This window comes from Lynx rufus, unplaced genomic scaffold (assembly GCF_022079265.1).
Source record: "Lynx rufus isolate CCGP_SWC_20201006 ecotype Redwood Valley unplaced genomic scaffold, mLynRuf1.p SCAF_14, whole genome shotgun sequence".
In the NCBI taxonomy this organism is placed as follows: Eukaryota; Metazoa; Chordata; class Mammalia; order Carnivora; family Felidae; genus Lynx; species Lynx rufus.
In genome coordinates this window covers 27057943-27080203 of record NW_025814828.1, presented here as the reverse complement: position 1 = coordinate 27080203, position 22261 = coordinate 27057943, and the positions used below count along the sequence as shown (strand labels likewise).

Here is a 22261-nt window from a genome sequence, read left to right as displayed (position 1 = left end):
CATTTCTCAAAAGGAACAGACTTCCTGATAATCTCTGTATCATTAGCGAACATTTATTAAGTTACCACTATAATAAGGCCTCGATCATATGCACTATGATTTTCTCTTATTTCCTGAGAATAAAAAGATTTTACTGCTGCCCATAATGCCCTCGTTTTGAATAAAAGCCTCAAGCCTACCTCACGTCTAAAGTGCAGTATTCATTCTAATAGCTCTCTTAGATGACAGCTGGAGATGATAAGCAAAGGGATAATAATTTTTGTCTTCACGCAGATACATGCCATAACCTAATTCATACAATGATCACAGAAAACAAAGAGCTTTTGAGAATAGTAATATGTAAATATCCATTATATTTACCTCACACGGAGACTGACAAGTCTACCTTGAGAGGTAATGCCTTAGACTGGACTGGATTTGGTGTTTCAGGTTTTTTGTTTTTGTTTTTTTTTTTTAATTTTTTTTTCAACGTTTATTTATTTTTGGGACAGAGAGAGACAGAGCATGAACGGGGGAGGGGCAGAGAGAGAGGGAGACGCAGAATCGGAAACAGGCTCCAGGCTCCGAGCCATCAGCCCAGAGCCTGACGCGGAGCTCGAACTCACGGACCACGAGATCGTGACCTGGCTGAAGTCGGACGCTTAACCGACTGCGCCACCCAGGCGCCCCGGTGTTTCAGGTTTTTGACCCTGATTTTGGACATCCCTCCAGCCTCTCTGAAAGTCAGGTTTTTCACATATAAAACGTTGATGATTGGGGTGCCTGAGTGGCTCACTCACGTAAGCCTCTGACTCTTGATTTAGGCTCGGGTCATGATCTCATAGTTTGGTTCCTGAATTCAAGCCCCACATCGAGCTCCATACTGACAGTACAGAGTCTGCTGGGGATCTTCTCTCTGGATGATTATAACAACCTGTCCCATTCACCTCATCCAGTTAAAGGATCAGAGGAGAAAATATATGTGGAAAAGCTTCAAAACCGAGGAGCGTCGTTTTCGTGCAAAATATTATGACAACACGTGTTGAATGTGAAGGACTCTCCAAAGTGCATTTTTCACCACAAGAGAGTGCTGAGTGAGGGATTGGGTAGCGAAAGGTACAAATATTTAGACACTATAACTTCAAGTTCATGTCAGGAATTAGGAAATTGTTTGTGTTTCCAAATTCTGTTGATCACCCTCTACTGTAAGTTCATATCATCTGTTGATATGATGTTAATCACTTGCCTCCTTTTAAAAAGAATCTAGGGGCGCCTGGGTGGCTCAGTTGGTTAAGCATCCGACTCTTGATTTCAGCTCAGGTCAGGATTTCCCAGTTCGTGGGATCAGATCCCACTTAGGATTCTCTCTCTCTCTCTCTCTCTCTCTCTCTCTGCACTTCCCCTGCTCTTAGGCTCGCTGTCTGTCTCAAAAAATAGACTTTAAAAAAAATAAAAAGAATTTGTATGCTTGACTTTTGGTCTTAGAAAATCGAACTAACCTACCTTACTGTCTTCAGAATATTATGTATCAGTGTCTGACAACCTGTTCTGTTTTTCTCTAAGTGAGGAGGACAATGGGTATTCGTTTGACCGGACAGTCTTTTAAGAGACTCGAGAGATGATGCTAGGCTTGCCTTTCTGATTGGTTACTACACTTGTTTTCATTTATCCTTTTCGAAGAGAAGAGAGTTACTCAATTTAGCTTATCAACATCAGGAAATCCATCTTTTAAAGAGATTAACGCTACAAGTGATGAAAACCAAAGACTCACCTTAAAGACACACATTATACACATCACTGAGAATTTATTGAGAGTAGAAATGTCAAAAACTGACGTCTGTGCTCCCAAGCCAAAATGTAACAAGTAGACAGAGTCTGGGGATAAAGAAGGAGGATAGTTTATCACTTTGCCAGGCAAAGGAGGCTGAAGCAGGCTAAGGCCTCCAAAACTGCCAGTAATACCTCTTACTCCTGCCCAGGGTTAAAAGGCTGAGGGGTTTTATAGGAAAATATAGGATCTGGGTGGTTTCGATAGGAATCTGGTCCATGCTGCCGGCCGTGTTTGTCATGTCTTCAAGGTGGTCTCATGACGAGCACAGGCGCCGGCCGGCCGAGTCTCCTTAGGAAATATACACAGAGGTCAGTGAGATGTCAATATCGATACCGAGTTCCTGGAACAAAGGATGCTGTAGAAAAACAAGTGAAGGGGAGGGGGAGGCTTCGAGAATAAAGGAGAGAAAAATGTGTTCAGTTTAAAATCAAGCCTTGCCGAAGCACTAGTGTGTCCATCTTAATTTCCACCCGTCTTTACGTTTCTCTAGCAGTTTCTAAAATTGTGTTTAACTAGAAGCCAAACCCCAATCTACGTTTGTATTGATCTGGAAGGCAGTATAACCACATTTTTTTTTCTAAAGATCTTTTATAGTTCTCTAAATATCTGGAATAATACTTGAAGTCTCTGTATATGAACCAAATCAAACATTATTTTTAAACTTCCCCAAATGGTACCTTTAGGTATTGTATCAGTGGAAAGATATTAACTCTAGACCTTAGACTGAGGGTGTTTGTCTCTTGCTTAACAATCCAAGGTAAGAAAAAATATATATCTTGAGTATTTCACCTGTGCATAATATTTCGTACACTTCTTTTACCAACTAAGTTTTTTTTCAGTGCTACATGACAGAAACAGAAATCAAATGAAGTGAGTAATGCAAAGAATAGCAAAGTTTTCTTCTCAGAAACGTCCCGGTGCTTTTAGGAAAAGTATAATGGTTGTTTCCATAATGATATACTGTACAAATCTCAATTTTTAAAATACCCATAGAGTGAAAAAAAAAAGATATGGAATGTGTGTTTTAAAATTCCTTGCATGACTGATCATGCCAATACTCTCTTACTATCTAAAGGTAAACTCTCCCTGATAAATGTTTTTTCACTGAAATGTCTGTATCATTGAAGGAAGTTTAAACAGATAGCTTCAAAGCTGCGGTTTATCTTTAGGGGATTAATCTTTTTTTGTGTGTGTGTGAAACTGTGCTGCTTCTGCACATGTTGAAAAGTCATCCTGTGTTGTCTGGGGTGAGGAAAGATGGGAATGAGTTTTCTGAGAACTAATCAGCAATACTTTGGGAACATTTAGGTCGTGGTTTCCAATTAACTCTGGAGAGTTTGAGTAATTTAGTACCAGACCTCAGGAGAGAGGGGATGAAAACCTCGTTAATTCATATGTCCGTGAACAGCAAACCAGCAAATTTGCGTTGAAAATGGATTTTGTGTATATGTGTGTTTTGAAGCAAACTCCAGCTAGATCTCTCTGCTCTGGTTACGGTGGGAGACAGTCTTTCCATGTCTGTATTCCCTTACGTGTAGGTTTTTTCATGTTTCAGTGACTCTGCTTATGGTAAAGTAACAAGATAGTTAAATCCGTACTCCAAAATGAAGGCCAGGATTCAGTGGCATAAGCTTCCCTGGGTTTTTCTTTATTTTACTACAATAGACACATCAGAGGGATGTAGGCACCAATATCCATTTTCAGAGTTGGAAAAATTTCTTTTCTAGGATGAGAGGCTTGGGCTCTAATCCCAATTGCTTCCCTTGTGTGCAAATTTGGAAAAGTCATCCAGGCCTCTCAGAATGAATCTCACCAACAGCCAAATGAAACCGGCAAGAACCTGTACCGTGTATCTAAGGGGTTTCTTATTTTTATGAAAATCAATTCAACTAGGCAAACTTGTATTGAGCATCCATTACTGTATGTTGAGATAAAACCTGCTAGAAGATCTCCCCTTCCTTTGATAAGTAAAGGCCAAAAAAATGTTTAAAGCTAGATTTATCATTTGTTAGGCAAATTGAGATCTAAGTTCATAATACATTTGAGCTAGTGGTAGGGAATCCACATGAATTAGAGGCTTAATCATACTGTGACCATAGTTAAGTGTTTACCTGTCTCTTCCACCAGAATTGAATATATTAACTGCCAAAGCCCATGTCCGCATCTCAATGACTTTTGTGTCGCCATCACCAAGCATAGATCCTGGCACATAATACACATGGGACACATGCAGAGATGACTTCATGAGCTGTCGGTGGGCATGCACAAATAAGAATGAGGTTCAGATTTTAAGATAATCTGTGCAGAGGTTAAAGCCTTTGCGGAGGAATGAAATATCCAACTGGAAATGTACAAAGAAAAACAGAGGCAGACTGTAGGTAGAAAAAAATGGCAATACCTTCTAGAATGATGAGAGAGTAAACCTGAATATATTTATTTATTTATTTATTTATTTATTTATTTATTTATTTAGAGAGAGAGAGAGAGAGAACGCGTGCATGCAAGCAGGGGAGGGACAGAGAGAGAGGCAAAATCAAGAGTCCGACGCTTAGCTGACTGAGCCCCAAGTCTGAATATAGTTAAAACATGTGAAGAGCCATATGGGTGTTAGCTTTAAAAAAAAAAAAATGTGTTTTCTGTGCTGTACCTGACAGCCTTGATCTCTTACTCTATGCCAATAGTGAAAAGAACAGAGTATATTTCTCACTGGGTAGCTCAATAGCAGAGGAGGAAAGAGGAACATACTCTGGCTGCCACATGCTTCTGCGGCCATATTTCTAGGTAGATGTTGCCCTGAGCCGCAGTGTTGGACCTGTGGCCAGAAAGGTACTGATGGGGTACTAGTCCAAGCATTATTGGAGGACTTTGTTTAGATTCATGCTTCTCATGAGTGTACATGACTAATAGAATTGCTAGAGATTGAAAGGAACCCTTTCTACAAACTGCTGTATATCCACAGGTGATAACGACTCTAGCTGTCCCTTGAAAACTCAATGTAAAGTCATTTTTAAAAACCACAGTGTAATTTCGTTACCAGCAAGTCGGTAGAGACTGTTACGGTTACCGGGAAATTGAACTTCAGGTTAAGCTTTGCTTCTGTGACTAGTGTTGGGCATTGCTAGAAACCTTGGGTCCCAAGCCCAAGTACCGCGAAGGTGCTCAGTCTCTCAGCCCTACATCTGACAAACAAAAAAGGGGAAAGAAGTGTCATCCTGTAATCATTCCCTAAAAATATCGTAGGAAATGATAGTGGTTAAATGCAAATAAGCCAGGAAGGAGAGCTTCGGAGTGTTTTGTCTGTTTACTCCTTTACAATACCAAGCCACAGACGGAGGTGTTTTTTAGCAAAGACTGAGTGCTGCGAATGTCCTCCAATTGTCACACTCAGAGACACACCAGGCAGAATAGCCTCCTGTGTCAGGTTGAGCCTTTCCCCCTTAAAAATATTCGATATGGGGGCGCCTGGGTGGCTCAGTCGGTTAGGCGGCCGACTTCGGCTCAGGTCACGATCTCGAGGTCCGTGAGTTCGAGCCCCGCGTCGGGCTCTGTGCTGACAGCTCAGAGCCTGGAGCCTGTTTCGGATTCTGTGTCTCCCTCTCTCTGACCCTCCCCTGTTCATGCTCTGTCTCTCTCTGTCTCAAAAAAATAAATAAACATTAAAAAAAATTTTTTTTTAAATATTCGCTATGTTTATTTCTGTTTGATTATATATATAATACATATTTTAAAAGTGTATACATATATGTATATGTACCTACATTTATATATATACAATCCTGCAGTACAGTGCACTGATAAAGTATTGTCCACCCGTGTATCTAATAGTGGAATATTGCGTATACATTAATTAAGCTCTACAGCCTTACTTGGGCAAGTAGTTAAGTTTCCCTTTCCTCCTTTGCTTTTTATGTATTAGGTTGACCCATAAGAATTTGCTGATATGCACCTTAATGGAAAATCTGGAGTCTTAGAGATTTATTTGGAGATACCCTGATAGGTGTGTGGGTGTTTAGAGACAGATCAGAGTATTACTTGTCTGACTGCCTCACTGATAATCGGTTCTTAAAAAGAAAAGAGAAGGGCACCTGGGTGGCTCAGTCGGTTGAGCATCTGACTCTCGATTTCAGCTCCGGTCATGATCCCAGGGTCAAGTGATCCATGCTCAGTGCGGAGTCTGCTTATGATTCTTTCTCTCTCTCCCTCTGCACCTCTCCCCCACTCACCTCTCTCTCTCTCTAAAATAAAAAGAGAGAGAGAGAGAGAGAGAGAGAAAGAAAATGGAGATGCCAAAGACATGCCTTCTGTGATTCTTCCCCTTTGCCCAGAATTATCTCTAGATGGGCACCATCTTGGGCAGCTGTGGAGTTGTACTAAGCTCTATAGCTACAGCACTTTGTGCCTTCAGTAGATTCTTGCTTCTAACTGGTGGTGATGCAAGTCTCCATTATCTACAGATCTTCTTAAAGAGCAACCAAAGGTACAATATCCCTTCAGGCTCATTTCCTAGGTGTGAGAATCCTTCGTCCTGTCCTGTTTTTGAGACTACAGTCTGTGCAAGCAGTTGTATATTTCTGCACATAGATTTCGAAAGCATGTATATGTTTAAAATCTTTCTTTACTGTGACAATTCAGCGTGTGAATTTCCCCAGAAGGCAGGCTCTGAGAAATCGATTAACCTGCAGGAATTTTATTGGCAAGTGCTCTGAGGATTAACACCTGTGAGGGAAGGCAAGGGGAGGAAGCAGGACAGGGAAGAAGGAGAAGCTGGGCTTCAATGCGGTTGCAACCACAGCACCGATCCCCAGTGCTCCCCCATCTTCCTGAATTGTCCTGAGTTGGAGCGAGGGGGCCAGGCTTTTATAGCCCACACACTAACCGGTCGTTGGTGCATCCTGCCTCCAGCAGCTTCCTCAGAAGCTAGGGCAAACAGATGGGTCTCCAATGGCAGCGAACCTCAAAACTTTAGCATACACCCAAATCACCTAGAAGGCTTGTTAAAACACACATCACCGGACTCCACGTGCAGAGTCTCTGAGTTAGTAGGTCTAGGGTAGGGCTTGAGAATGTGCATTTCTTGTAAGTTCTCGGATAATACTGATGCTGCTGGTCTATGGGTCACACTTCGAGAACCACTCTACCACACCGCTCATATTTCCACCCTTGACAACGGTATATGGTGCCCTCCGAATAGAAAGAAAACCTTTGAAAGTCACCATACCATTCCCTACTCCACCAGATTCTCAGCTAGTTTTGTACATTATAAAGCTAGAATAACTGATAATTAAAAGTTGTTATAGAAAAAAGTACTGAACCTCTGCAGTAGATTACATTTGTAAAGTATTAGTACCATCACTGAGACCCAGTCATCGTTACTTTCAAAGCTCAGCCAAGTTTTCGCCAGGGTCTATAATTGGGCAACCTGGACCAAGGCATTTACAGAATCATCCTGTCCAAAGTCTTCACTTTTGTTCTAAAACGATCTTTTCAATTTCTTTATGATTCTCATCATTTCTACACTTTTTTATTTATCATAAAAGCCACGTAAAGCCACATGGTTATGGAAAATTAAAAAATATGAGATACAGTCAGAGCTCTTTTGGATGCACAAATATGGCGTACAAGTACCCTTGATTCATTTCTAGTCTAGACTTGGCACGATTAAAATTTAGGAATTCGGTGCACATAGATTGATCTCAGGATAAAGGATGTAGCCTTAAAACCGCCTCATGAGCAGGAACCAACAGTCTCACCTCTCATCAAAGGGGCTGTAAAAGAACTCATTTGAAGAGATTGTCTGCTGTTGTGGCCACTGAATTTTTTTAACGTATTTTCCAAATTAGAAAAGATTCAGCCTGAGGTTGTCAATATTTCAGAGCACGAGGGTATTGTTAGGAAAATGGTGCCTCACTGTCCTGAAAGAGTTACTATTCTTCCCTAAGGGCCTAATTTACACAGCAGCAAACTCACTGGTAGGATTTGGCTGGAAATCTCACTGTCTCAGTAGAACCCTTTCATCTGATTTATGTGCATCGTATTTTACCAATAACTCTTGGAGAGTTATTTACTAGTTACTTTTTGAGGAAGCAGAGGGTAAGTGGTGCTTTTAGTTTAAGAATAGGGGAGGTTCATGAGCAGCTCGTGATGAAGATGCCGCTGAGAATAAAACACACAGTATCTAAGTCTCCAAGCTTCACTCTGCAGTGAGAGTTTCGTATTTGTCCTTTATTTGCTATGAAGTCGGAGCATGTTAAAAAAATATGTCATTGTCTAGCCCTGTATTTGTCTTCTGAAATGTGACAGCTTGTTTCTATCCCAAATTTTAGGCTGGAGGTGGAGTAAGTTTTAGTGATTTTTTTACTGTGCAAGCCCACCTAGAAATACTAGCTTGAAGCGGACGAAATGGTCCCTTTCGTAGGTCAGAAATGGTCAACTGTGAGCAAGTTACGCCTGTTTCAACCTGTCCGTTTCATGCCAGATTATAACATTAAGGTTCTCAGCGCCGTGGTGATGGTTCTGAGTTTTTAAATCATACCGAATGGAAAGATAAATAAACAATGATTTTGGTATTTCTCCCTCCACTGATAGTTTGAAATCTAGATCAGCAGGGAGCAAGCAGTCCAGGTCAGCCCCTGAACTACCCAAGGTTTCACTCATTCGCCCAAGCCGAACACCCAGGTACCTTTCAGCTGTGTGGTATTAAAGTTTATGTAGGGGTTGATAAATAGCTCAGCGCAATGCTTCCTTTTTTCCAATAGCTGCATCCTCATAAACCTATTCTCCCCTCCGCCAGTTAATGCAGACAGAAGATTTTTATCCAGTGTGAGCACCGAAACTCCACTGTGGAAGACTGTATGTTCAGCAAAAACCTCACCCATGATGAATAAACGGCTCTTCCGGGGGCTTCGCTGCCGCTCGCTCCACAGGAGTTGTTTATTGCCTGGTTTGCACATCCCATGATAAAGTTGCTGCTGAAATAAATTGCAGTTTTGCATAATTATTGACAATCACATCCTAACAAGCAGTGTGTATCGTATTCAAGTGTTCGATTTTTTCAAATCCATTTTTAGCTTATGTTTAATCCCAGAAAGTGTTTGTGTGGTAATAGAAGGCAAATACGGCATTTAAATAGAGTACTAATTTCCTCATTGCAGACAAAATTTACCTGAATCTTTTTAGTTGGGACTGTTACTGCCGAAGGCACTTTTCCCTCCAAGCTGTTATTATGTAGATTTTTGCAGAGGGCATATGTGTGTGTGTGCACATGAATTTTATATATATATATATGTATATATATGTATATATGTATATATATGTATATATGTATATGTATATACATATATGTATACATATATATACATGTATATATATATATGTATATAAAATCAGAAAATATGATTTTTTTTTAGATTTGTGTATCATTGGGGAATTTGGTTCACCCCTTCCAAAAGATGAGAAGAAAGGGAATAGGATGTGGGCCAAGGGAACGAACATGTTTGAGTAACCCTGATACAGAGTGTAACTAACTGTATGTAGCAGGCATACCACACAGTCGGGAGGGAATAGTGGGATTTGAACCCAGATCTGTCAGGTTTTTAGGCTCTACTTTTTCCCTTACACATGAGATTTTTCTTGAGGAGAATATTCCAAGTTGTGTGACCATCAGATAATGAAATATAAAGCTAACACCATAGTTGGAACTTGCAGAACACAGTAGCGTTATGCAAAATGATATTTTGTGCAATGGTTTCTCTGAAATGAGTCATTTTTCTACTTTTCTTCCTTCTTTCTGTTCTCCTTTGCCCTGCAGTCCCCTTCTCTGTCTGGTTCCCTCCGTTGTTCAACTTCCTGTCCTAGCTTTGCATTTTCTTGAGCTTCTTCCTTGCCTACCTAATCCTGATGTTCTGCCTCAGGTGACGTCAAAGATAACCATGGTGTAGGGATTTGGGGGCTTTATCTATAAAGATGAGCTTACGATTTTGCAGCATATGAAAATAAGGTGTCAAAATTGACCAGTAAAAACTATCAAGTTACAAAAAGATTGTTTTTGCAAGCTCTTATGTGAACTTCCCAAAGTCCAAAGTGTGTGTGTATGTGTGTGTATGTATACATACAATGAAATATACATATGAAATGTATGCTAAAAGAGGACTTTTAGCAATAACCCACCCCTTTGTTGGTACGTTACAATTTGGTCCCTTTATCTTTGCTCTTTTCATGGGGGTCCCTGGGTACACCCTTCGATAACTGAGGAGAACTGCATCTGGACGTTTGTTCCTTTGCAGAGTGAGTGAGCGAGAGGCTGCTCTGGAAGAAACCCATAGATTGCTACAGCAGTTCCCCCTCGACCTGGAGAAATTCCTTGCCTGGCTTACAGAGGCTGAAACAACTGCCAACGTGCTGCAGGATGCCACCCATAAGGAAAGGCTCCTGGAAGATTCCAAGGGAGTAAGAGAGCTGATGAAACAATGGCAAGTAAGTAAAGCCTTTCTACTTGGCCCTCTTGTGAATAATCCATATGAGCAATTAATGGCATCTGTTCTTGTAAGTGGTATGCTGGGGACAAAGTGAAATCATCGTTTCGCATGGCCTGATGTATTTCCTCATTTGGGCAAGGAGAGACGAGGCAGAGGGAGAAGGAAAAGTCAGTTAGTATTTCATTTAACATCCCAGTCTTCTAAATGGTGCACATTTTGGACCAGGAAAAACCCGCACTTAAAACCAGAGCTTTGGTCAGGGAGACACTTTGCTCAGAGACATAAATGGGAGATTGGTTTATTAAATTGAAAAAGTTGCCATTTTGGAGTGTGTTTATTTAATATTTTACAGGGAAAGCATCTGTATGAATTGTCTGTTTTATTTAGCGTTGCTAACTAAATCAGTTTCCCTTCATTACTTTCAAATACATTTTGAAATGTTAATCTGGCATTTTGTAGCCTTCTTCCTAACATGATCTGTACAAAGAAAAATGAGATGGGTGAATTTGTCCTAGTTAATGACCAGACAATTTTCAGACCATTGTTTTTCCTAGAAACAAAAATTATTGCTGTAAAGTTTCATATGCATCGACAGTGAAAACAGAAGTTTAGGGTAGTTTGGTTTAAATGTAGTCTTGGTGAGAGTCAAATTCTGTAGTTCAAGGAGGCTCCTTAAGTTTATGCTCAGTGCCTGATAGAATTTTCTGAACTCTAATGGAGTTTTGTTATGTACAGCTGAGTTTTCTGACTTGTTGTAAGAACTTTACTACTACCTCAAATAAACTGTAGAGTGTTAAAATACTATGATCAAGTTTTTGGACTACGTTTTTTGTATATTTAAATTATGATGAAAAAAGTGATAGGATATCCTAGGTTGAAAAATAATCCCTCGAATCATAATAAGTGGTGTTTCTTCTCCTCTCCCTTTCCTTCTCTCCCCCCGCCCCACACCCCGTCCTCCTTTTGTTTCTGTTTTGATAGATTACTTGGTATCCTTTCCTTAGTTGATGATAGTAGCAATTTATAGTGTCTCAGATTCCTCATTTGTTCGTTCCATTCTCCTCAGACCCCACTTGCTTCTCTGCAATGTGTGTTGAGTTAGTTTGACCATCGGAAGTAGTTTGTTTAGCGCAACGCCTGACTTTATCTTTGTAGGTACACCCCATGGCTTCAGAATGTAAAAACAAGGCAAAGTTAGATTTTTTTTTTTTTTTGGTCACTCTTAGATGAATGGTTAGAAAGTTTTCTACTGTAACTTATTTGACTTATGATATTTCATAAATAACATTTTATTTCTCCCTTTATACACCCCTAAAGCCACCCCAGAATTTTTTTTAGAGGGAGAGAGAACACAAATGGGGGAGAGGGGCAGAGAGGGAGAGACACAGAGGACAGAGAGAGAATCCCAAGCTGGCTCCACACCCGACATGGAGCCTAACGTAGGGCTCAATCCCACAGTCCTGGACTCCATCCCACGACTCTGGGATCATGACCTGAGCTGAAACCAAGAGTCAAAGCCACCCACGTGCCCCACCCTAGAACTTTAATAAATACATGGGCTCACATATTCTCACCAGCGGCAGTAGATAAATAATAAACCTTTAAGTGGATTTTTTTTAGCAGATACCCTTGAAAATAAAGAATAATCCAAAAGATAATTTTATAATAAATATTTAATAAAACACTCCTTACATTAGTGAACAAGTCTGATCTGTGTGAAAGTACGTCAATGTACCTCCTGTGTATTTTTATCTGCATTAATATACAGTGAAAATTCTGAGAAACTGCAAGATCCTGAATCACTAAAGAAAAAAAATTGCCATGTTTTTCAACTATGTTCACTATGGACGAATGGAGAATAAACTACATTTTGCATTTAGCTCTCTGAATTCTCTTTCACAAACAGTTGGAAGTTATGTGAAGGACATTTTCTTAGCTTATGCTATATTACTCATAAAAGGCATTTATTATTAAAAACCATATTAAACTCCCTTAGAATCCCCCCAAATCTTAAACGTATCATTTTCCCCTTAACTATAATAGGACTAACTAAGATTCCAACACTGTTTTAAAACAGACAATTTTCTCATTGCCTCTGTGTTAATATTGGGTTTTCTATAAATTCCAGTTGCCTGAGGTTGAAACTACATTTTATGGATAGGAATGACATTTATAGGCAGCGCTGATTTTCAGTTAGATGGCTGGATAACGGTCTTTTGATGAAAGATTTGGAGATGTCACGGAAAAAAATGTCAACTACTAAAACTATTGATTATTGTTGTTAATGGCACACTTTGAGTGATAGAATTGAATTAAGATACTGGGGTTTAAAAGCAACAAATGGAAATGCCAAGCTTGAAAGCAAATATAACCACATACCTTAGGAGATTACATGCAATTTCGGTATTTCAGCTAAACGGGAGTCTTTGCTTCCCCCCCCCTTCTGAAGATTTTTTTTTTTTTATATCTCGAACAAAAGGAATTTTCTATAATATGCGTGAAGGAAAAAAGTGTAATGATATGCCTTTCACTTTGTTTGAAGAAGCTGGTAGCATTATGTTCATTGTTTGATTCATGCTGTAGAGCAAAAATACTTCTTACATATTAAAAAAGGAAACTCCAAATGCCTAGCCAGAACATCAGCTCTCCCAGCAGATTCCAGTACATCCGTCCACCCCAAAGCACTGATGTTTCACTTCGTACAAATACTGCTGAACGGATACAGGGGGGCGAAAACCTTCCCAAATAGGTTTTGCTCTATGACTGTCAGTCACTTCTTCTGCATATGGCGACCCCAAAGCTCTTGCGAGACTGAGTATCACTGTTGTTTACCATGCGCTTCCTAGGATATTTAATTCTCTCGGCAATAATCACGATTCATGGGTTCTCTAAGAATACATGTTTTATGAAGCATATGCTTCCTGAATGGAATTAATCTGAGTAATTTCACTCTGAAAGCCGTTACGATTCCTCTCTTATATTGGAAAAAAATGCTTATTTACTTTTCTTACGGAAAGCAAGGGCATGGTAGTTGTCCTTATGCTTAAGGATGAGGAGATTTTTCTTATAAATAGTATTATTTACGAGAGTCTAACTGACATTTTAAAGGCAATAGGTTTTTTATCATGTTTATAAATATAAATCTATAAATATTTGTGAGAGAGAGAGAGAGTGGGGGAGGGGCAGAGAGAGAGAGAGGGAGACACAGAATCCGAAGCAGGCTTCAGGCTCTGAGCCCAACACGGGGCTGGAACTCACGAACTATGAGATCATGACCTGAGGTGAAGTCAGACGCTTAACGGACTGAGCCACCCAGGCGCCCCTAGAAGCAATGTATTTTTGTAGAACATCATATAGAACCCTGAGGGGTGACTGTTTGAGAATTCTTACGTTGCAAATTTCTCCTTTAAATGAAGAACTATATCCATAATTGAATCAGAGTGTTACTGTGTCCAAAACATTTCTGCTTTGGGCCCCAGAGAATTCATAAAGATAGCCTCCGTTCTGAGTTCTAATATCAAACCATGGGTAACCAATTGAAAATGGGGCCTCTGTATCTTTGCTAATATTTCACAAGATTTCCACCAATCTTAACTGGTTCTCTAAGCACCTCTAAGAGATCGTTGTAATACCAGCTTGTAAAGAAGGTGTGTAGGTAAGGGTATTTGGTGGGGAGAGATGATCATAAAGGTGTAATAAGGATCTTTTTCTCAGCATGAGAAACTACGGAGCAATTAATATTTGAGGTTCCTTTACCTGTGAACTGGGTCTTATCTCAGGTCATAGCTATAAACTCATCTTTTTTTTTTTTTTGATGTCTATTTATTTTGAGAGAGAGTACACAAGCGGGGAAGGGGCAGAGAGAGAAGAGAGAGAATCCCAAGTAGTGCTCGGACACCGGCTCGCACTCACTAACCGTGAGATCAAGACCTGAACCGAAATCAAGAGTCGGACACTTAATCGACTGAGCCACCCAGGTGCCCCTAAATTCAGTTTCTTCTCTAAGCTCATTTGTTTTACCCGTATCTCCTCCCCGACCCCCATCGTAAAAATTCTCTTCTACTAAGCAAAACGTTTCCAGAGAGACTAGTTTGATAAACTTTGAATCGTACATCAGAGTGCACCTGTAAATTGATTAAGAGAGCTTAGATTTCTAATGCTATTTCGATTATTGAAATTTGGGAAATAGCTCTTTCACTGTGTTTCACAAAAAAATCTTGGCCCACTGGTTATTTCCAAAGGAAGAAGGAAGAATGCAATCTTAGTAACACAATTAGTATTCTGAATAAATTGGATTGTCATCTTTCTTGGGACATCTAAGAATAGAGAGGTAATCTGAGGATCCCTAATTCTAAGAAAAGGAAACCCTCTGTGTATTCATTTCTGTTGCTATAATTTGAACTGAGTTTTATGTTTTTTTGTTTTTTGGTTTTTTTAATCTTTCTACTTCGGTGTCTAAAGAAATGTGAAGCTTAATCTTGATGTTTTTCTTTTGCCTGGTTATGACTGCCTGCTGTTTTGGATATGTAAAACTTTTATATATATTATTTCCTTAGGGACTTTGATTAATCCATGAAATCTGTTGTAAGCACCTGTTAAGTGCTTAGCATGGTGTTAGGACTAACGTAAACATTATTACACAGATGCTTTTCAAACACAGTTCAAAGTATTAGGTTGTGTAATCAATTTAATGAGTATCAATGCACATTTTATTGTGTTTTTTTTTTACTTTTAGTTAATCTGTTTTAACCCCAAACCCTCAGTTCATTCTTTTCTTCCACCCCTTACCTCTGATAACCACCAATCTGTTCTCTGTATCTGCGAGCTAATTTTGTTTTGTGTTTTAGATTTCACATATAAGAGAGATCGCATAGTATTTGTCTTTCTCTGTCAGATTTATTTTACTTAGCATCACAATTTTTAAATAGAAAGGATCAAAATTAACAGAATAGAATAGGAAATAACAGAGTCCATCAGTCATGAGTAAGGGTAGTATTGTTTTATGAAACTTTGATTTCAGCTGTGTGTGTGAGAGAGAGAAAGAAAGAGAGAGAGAGAGAATGAGAATATGCCCACTGAATACACTCAGAAGCCTCTATGTTAGAATATGATATCTGCCTTTGGAGTACTTATATTCCAGAGGTGAAAATACCTATGCTGAGGCAAATTATAGTAGCGTGATGAGTGGTATAGTACAGGGGCCAGACCAGGTCTAGGGAAAACGGATGATTAAGCTTAAGCCTTTCGGAGAGGCCATGAAATTCACATAGAACAGTGTTTTCCCATTCTCCTTCTATATTGGAGGAGCTTTTTTAAGAAATGCTACTTCCTTGGTTCCATCTCCTGGACATTCAAATTGGATTGATGGTGGCATGTCCTGTCCATGATTCTCATGTCTAGCCAACGTTGAAAAGTTCTGCTCAGAGAATGTTGGAAGAGTGTGTTAGGACTTAGCTACATACACAGAGTTGAAAAGAGAATTTTTGGCGGAGGCAATAGCGTGTTCAAAGTCCTGGACGTTGTGGCAGTTGGAGAATCTGAAGGTACTTCTGTATGACTGGGGTGTAGTTGTAAGAATGGACATTGGAAAGGTCAGCTGGGGTTAAATTAGTAGAAAAACAGCAGGGTCCAGTAAATAGAGTATGGGCCTTATAGGTACAAAGACCACTTACCCTACCATTTGTTGCCTAGCCTCTAAGTCTTAATTATATTTTTCTATACAAATTCACATGATTTTGTGAAGATTAAATAATAAGATGCATGTAAAATTCCCACTAGAGGGGCAGAGTGTTGGACTCTGAGGGCTCACTATGTGTAAGCTGCCTTTCTGTCCCTCTTGCCACCTACCTTTAAGAGTTTGGACTTGAGGGGCACCTGGGTGGCTCAGTTGGTTAAGCGCCCGACTTCAGCTCAGGTCGTGATCTCACGATTTGTGGGTTCGAGCCCCACGTCAGTCTCTGTGCTGACAGCTCAGAGCCTGGAGCCGGCTTCGGACTCTGTGTCTCCCTCTCCCTCTGCCCCTCCCCCGCTTGCACTCTGTCTCTCAAAAAATAAACATTAAGAAAAATTTTTTTAAATAGTTTGGACTTTCTAGTCTATGGGAAGTCACGGCATAGTTTTAAGCAAGGAAGTAGAATAACCAGACTTAATTTTTTTTTTTAAATCAGTCTGGTAGTTGAGAGAATTAATTGGAAAGATATAGAACCTGTCCAGGAACATCAGAAAGTTCTTTCTGTACTGTTCCAAGTAAGAAATAATAAGCAAGGTGCTGAGGTTGAACAAATGAGACAGATGTGTGAGCTATTGGGAGGTAAAGTCAACATTCTCATGTATGTTATGGGAAGCAGACGTGAGGAAGAATATGAGATATGATGAGGAGTCACTGACCGCTTACCACTTGGCATGACTGAGTGCCTTCATGGAGTCAGAGAATTCAAGAGGGGAAGAAGTTGTGGGAAGAGAAGTCAAAAATGTGGTCAGTTTTGAGGTGTCCATGAGTCACAGAGGTATAAATATCACCTCCTTTGAAGCAGTTGTGAATGTGGATCTAAAATTTGGAGCAGACATATGTTCTAGGTTGAAGATATAGAACTGAAGGACATCAACACGGCAGCCAAAGAAATACATGATATTACACATAAATCTCTGTCATCGTTACTTGAATTTCTCTGTGGTCCATTCAGAAATACACCTAAAGGTCACCAAAATACCACTTACTGTAGCCTAGAATCGGTATTAAGTGGTGCCATTTTCTATGTTCTTACAAGGGGCATGTCTATAGGGATGCTTTTAATGGTTTAACCTTGAAAAAAGGCAAAGAACTAGCAGCACTATGGTGTAAAACTCATACCTTGGGAAAAATAAAAGTTGATGGGCAATGTAACCAAGATCTTGAAAAACTTCCCACTAAGGAAATTCTGTTACTTCTCTTACATGAACCTGGAAAATTTTATTTTTTTCCCTTTTATTCTCAGGTAGCTACTATGAAAAGGTCATACATGTTTACAGTACTGTGAATGGTAGGACTCAGGGACAGATTCAAGAGCCACATGTTTGTCACCTTACTATATTCAGAACTGTGTTATGTTCCAGGTTTGGACCCTGGAATCTCTGTAGATCCCAGAGATCATCCCCCAAAATAGTGAAAGTAATTAAACTTTTAGTAGAAGAAGGAGTTAACGAGGACAAATGTTCAAGACTCGTGTTTTAGCTCCCATACAAAGGAAGACTAAATATAGGAAGTAAGAATTCATTTTGGTCTAACGATGAAAACAGAATTTAATGCAACGAGTGTAGTCACCTGGCTATAGGGGTTATAACATTCTGGACCATGTTACCGTGGTCTCCTATGTATGTTAACATGTTACTTGAATGTATTGCAAACGTTAGAACCTACTTCTCTGGATATTGCCATTGCAGTTAGCTATTATCTACAATGGTATAAGGACAGCGCTCACTTGAATAACTTGGTAATTCACTTATGGGATCCTCTAACTTCATATATACAAACCAAAAGAAAGACCCACATAGGAAAGGGGACCCTGTGCGTCTGTGCATACTGAAAAGTCAATTTTGAGAGCCCCTAATAACCGCTGCCTTTTATTCCTCGCAGAGCTTTGGTGAGGCTCTTATTAGGTCATGAATAGAAGAGCTCTTCAAAAAAGCTTTCTTCAAGTGAAAGATCCTTATTCCTGATAGGAATTACCATTAGACAAAAGTCAAACTGCATATATAAAACTAATATTGTACGCTTTGCAATCAGTGAATCAAATTTATATTAATTAATGAGAATAATCAGAGCTATATTTTTCTTTGTTTACAACTGACAAGGCACTTTTACTTTCATTTGCTCATATCCTCCCTGCAAATCTCTGCTTTGGCACTATTATCATTTTTATTTTCAATTGAGGAGGGTAAAATTAAAGAGGTTCCATAACGTAGCTCTCGCAAATTAACGAATTTGAGTTTTATCACACCAGATTAGGAGGGAAATAATTAAAAATAAAAGCCTATGAAATAAATGTTTAGTTTTCTAGGATTGATAACATGACATATTTATCTAATTATTAGGATAGATAATAATAGTAGCTCACTTTTTAAATTTTTTTTTAACGTTTATTGATTTTTGAGACAGAGGAAGACAGAGCATGAACGGGGGAGGGTCAGAGAGAGAGGGAGACACAGAATCTGAAACAGGCTCCAGGCTCTGAGCCGTCAGCACAGAGCCCGACACGGGGCTGGAACTCACCGACTGCGAGATCGTGACCTGAGCCGAAGTCGGCCGCTTAACCGACTGAGCCACCCAGGCGCCCCAGTAGCTCACTTTTTTAAAAAAAAATATGGTAAAACCTTGGTTTGCAAGCGTGCTTTGTTCTATAAACACGTTTGTAATTCAAAGCACTTGTATATCAAAGCAAATTTCAAGAACCTTTGGCTCGGTTGTGGTTATGTGATGTTCTGCATCGTGTACTACTTGTATGGCGAGACACCGCTCGTTTATCAAGTTAAAATGTATTTGAAATGTTCGCTCATCTTGGGCGCCTGGATGGCGCAGTCGGTTAACCGTCTGACTTCAGCCCCGGTCATGATCTCGCGGTCCCTGGGTTCAAGCCCCACATGGGGCTCTGGGCTGACAGCTCAGAGCCCGGAGCCTGCTTCGAATTCTGTGTTTTCCTCCCTCTCTGCCCCTCCACCTCTCGTACTATCTCTCTCAAAAATAAATAAACATTAAACAAAATTTAAAAAGGAACGTTTGCTCATCTTGCAGAACACTCACAGAACAAGTTACTCGCCTTCCAAGGTTTTACTGTATTACTGTGTGCCAGGCAATGTACTGGGTGCTTTGCTTGTATAAGGTACTGTCATCTTACCCTTCTTACAGATGAAAGAAAATCAAAGCTTTGAGAGGTGGGGTGACTTCTGCTAAGGTCACACCGCTCCATACAGAGGAGTCAGCTCTTGGACCCTAAGCTTGACCTTCTGTACCTTCAACTCATCTTATTCCCCTACCCGTTGCTCTAAAGTGACTCAGCCTTCCAGGCAAACACCCAGGGTAACCAAAAGCATGTCTCAAATCTTTCACTTACTTGCCCTAGAAATCTCTGGATAGTTTGTGATTGTTGCCCACTACAATTTTTGGGAAAATGTCTCATCTTTGGACTTTCTGGGATATCATATTCTGCTGATTTTCTCCTACCTCTCCCTACTCATTCTTCCGTCTTTCTTTACCTGAGGACTGACTCTGGGCTGTCTTTTCTGTCTTCCTTAATATCATTCTCACCATTCAATGGTGTCACTATTGAATTTCAGTTCCAGTCCAGTTTTAAACCAAATAGACCTTTCTCCATCTCTTCACTTGCCTCACCTTCTAGTTCATTTTCAAGATCAATTTTACCCCCTCCCCCAATCCTTTGCCCCCATTACTTTCTTTCCAGGTTCCTAACTACTACTCAAATTCATGCTTTTAGTACCATTACTGTTCTCCACTCCTTTCTGCCTATTGTATTGCTCCAGTCCAACCTGGAGATTTTTTCTACCTTATTCACTTGTATATTCCCATCGCCCAAGACAGTACCCAGCACATGATAGGTGCTCAAGAAATAGTTGTCAGATGAATGAAAGAATATATGGTTCTTCTGTTCAAACACCTTTTATGACTTCTCAAACCCTTCAGAGTATTCTGCACATTCCTTCACCTGGCCTTCTAGAATTGGCTCCCGACCTCGAATTCTAATCTTATTTCTTATTTTTCCTCTCCACCCATCCTCGACTCCCACTAAAGTGCATAGCCAGCCAGCCTACTTTTCTTCTTTTGATGACGTTGTGTCTTGTCCTGGGATTCCTTTTCCGCATCTCAGTTTACCCTCATGCTATCTACTTTTCCAGGAAAGCTGTGTTCACATCCTCCCTTCTTCCCTGAGTGCCCACGCTGGAAGACATCTTGTCTTCCTCTCCATTTCCATAAGAGTTTCTCTGCACGTGAAATGAAGTTTAGTGTTTTCTGTATTTTATCTGAGAGGCTGGAGAGGGTAGTTTTTAATAGGGGGGGCTTTGAAGCCTGACTGCCTGGGTTTAAATCTTGATTCTGATACTTACTGACCATGGACACATTTCTGGATTGCCCTCAGTTTATGCAGCTAGAAATCAGGGGTAATGGTAGTGCCTGCCTCATCTCGTCAGGTTGTGACGGTGATGTGATTAATATGTGTGAAGTACGTAAAACGGTATTGGACACATAATAAGAAACCAGTAGACAGGGCTAGTGTTATTATGTCATTAGTATCATCAGGTGTATACATAACTGACTCTCTACATAGATGTGTATGTGCCTTATACATATACATACATATTTTATTAATAAACTTTTGTATTGTTTATTTCACTGTAGAATCTTTCTAGGCACAATCTTCATTTGATGTGTTAGGAACTACTTAAGAAGAATGAATAGACCAATGAAGCCGTCTGAGGTACCGGCACATGTGTGTTGGAACTCTGATTTAATAAAACAAAACAGGGGCGCCTGGGTGGCTCAGTCGTTTTAAGCGTCCCACTCGTGTTTTCAGCTCAGGTCATGATCTCATGGTTCGTGGGTTCAAGCCCCATGTCGGGCTCTGTGCTGACGGTATGGAGACTTCTTGGGATTCTGTCTCCCTCTTTCTCTGCCCTTCCCCTGTTTGGTCGTTCCTTCTCTCTCCCTCCCTCTCCCTCTCTCTCTCTCTCTCTCTCTTTCTCCCTCTATCTCAAAAATCAATAAACATTAAAAAAATTAAAAACTAAAAATAAAATAAAAAACGAAAGAAACGAAAAGCTTTGTCTTCCCTAACCAAGAACAGGTTAATAACCTTCGACAGATTTTAGTTCTTAAGTGTCAATGCTGACATGTTTGAAAAACTAAATTTTGCAGTTACAAACCTCAACATCCCCATTCTTGAAAATAAACATACTACACTGAAAATTAAAAGGAGATATTTGATCTTTCATCGTGCCCTCCTTGAAGGAAAAACATTGGCTGACGTGCCCTTCTCTTTGAATCAGACACCGGGTGTTAAGACTCCCGGAAATACACGTCAGTGAAAGCAGTTTGTTTTTTTCCCCGTCTGACTGACATCGGAAGCCACATCAATGGCTTTATAGCTATGTTAATAAAATTAATAAAGTTGTTTTAAATGTAACCTATGAGGCAGTGGCACTGAAAACAGAATGCTGGGACTATTCACTTACTTTCTTTGATCTCCATAGGAACTTAGACAAGATCTCTATAATTTCAGGCCTTCTTTGCCAAACAAGAATAGCAAAAAAGGGGGGCGCCTGGGTGGCGCAGTCGGTTAAGCGTCCGACATCAGCCAGGTCACGATCTCGCGGTCGGTGAGTTCGAGCCCCGCGTCGGGCTCTGGGCTGATGGCTCGGAGCCTGGAGCCTGTTTCCGATTCTGTGTCTCCCTCTCTCTCTGCCCCTCCCCCGTTCATGCTCTGTCTCTCTCTGTCCCAAAAATAAAAAAAAAAAAAAAAAAAAAAAAAAAAAACGTTGGAAAAAAAAAATTTAAAGAAAAGAATAGCAAAAAAGGTCCAGAAAAGTTTCAGCACAGAAAAAGTCAAAGAATTTCATGTCGCTTTCTCTTCCTTCCTTCTTCCAACCTTGAAGGTTTTTTGTTTGCTTGTTTCTTTCTTTCTCCTTGCGGGTTAGTGGTCTTTAACAGGAGACTTTCTAGTCAAAAACAAAACAAAAACAAAAACCAACAAACAAAAAAACAATACTCCTCCATGTGGTGGGTAGCGATACCCCCACTTGTGGGTGGAAAATTCTAGAAGCGTGCATTGGGGAGATCAAATGTAAGGATGTTCCGTCTTGTATTTACAAATTATTTTTGAAACGAACTTTGTTAGTGTCTCTCTCGTGTCTTTCATAATTCTGATAATAAAACATTTCAGTTATTAGTCAACGATGAACAGTACTCAAAATAATTTAGGTTATCCGTGTG

At 40.0% G+C, this 22261-nt stretch overlaps 1 protein-coding gene across 4 annotated transcripts in view; it reads left to right on the top strand.

Annotated features, from left to right (window-relative positions):
* DMD (dystrophin) overlaps positions 1 to 22261 on the top strand; it is a 1630689-nt gene that overhangs the window by 1131984 nt on the left and 476444 nt on the right. For all 4 annotated transcript variants that reach the window (XM_047076051.1, XM_047076054.1, XM_047076053.1 and 1 more), the window contains one exon: positions 10093 to 10282. In XM_047076051.1, coding sequence (XP_046932007.1) covers positions 10093 to 10282 — 190 coding nt within the window. The remainder of the gene's footprint in view (positions 1 to 10092; positions 10283 to 22261) is intronic.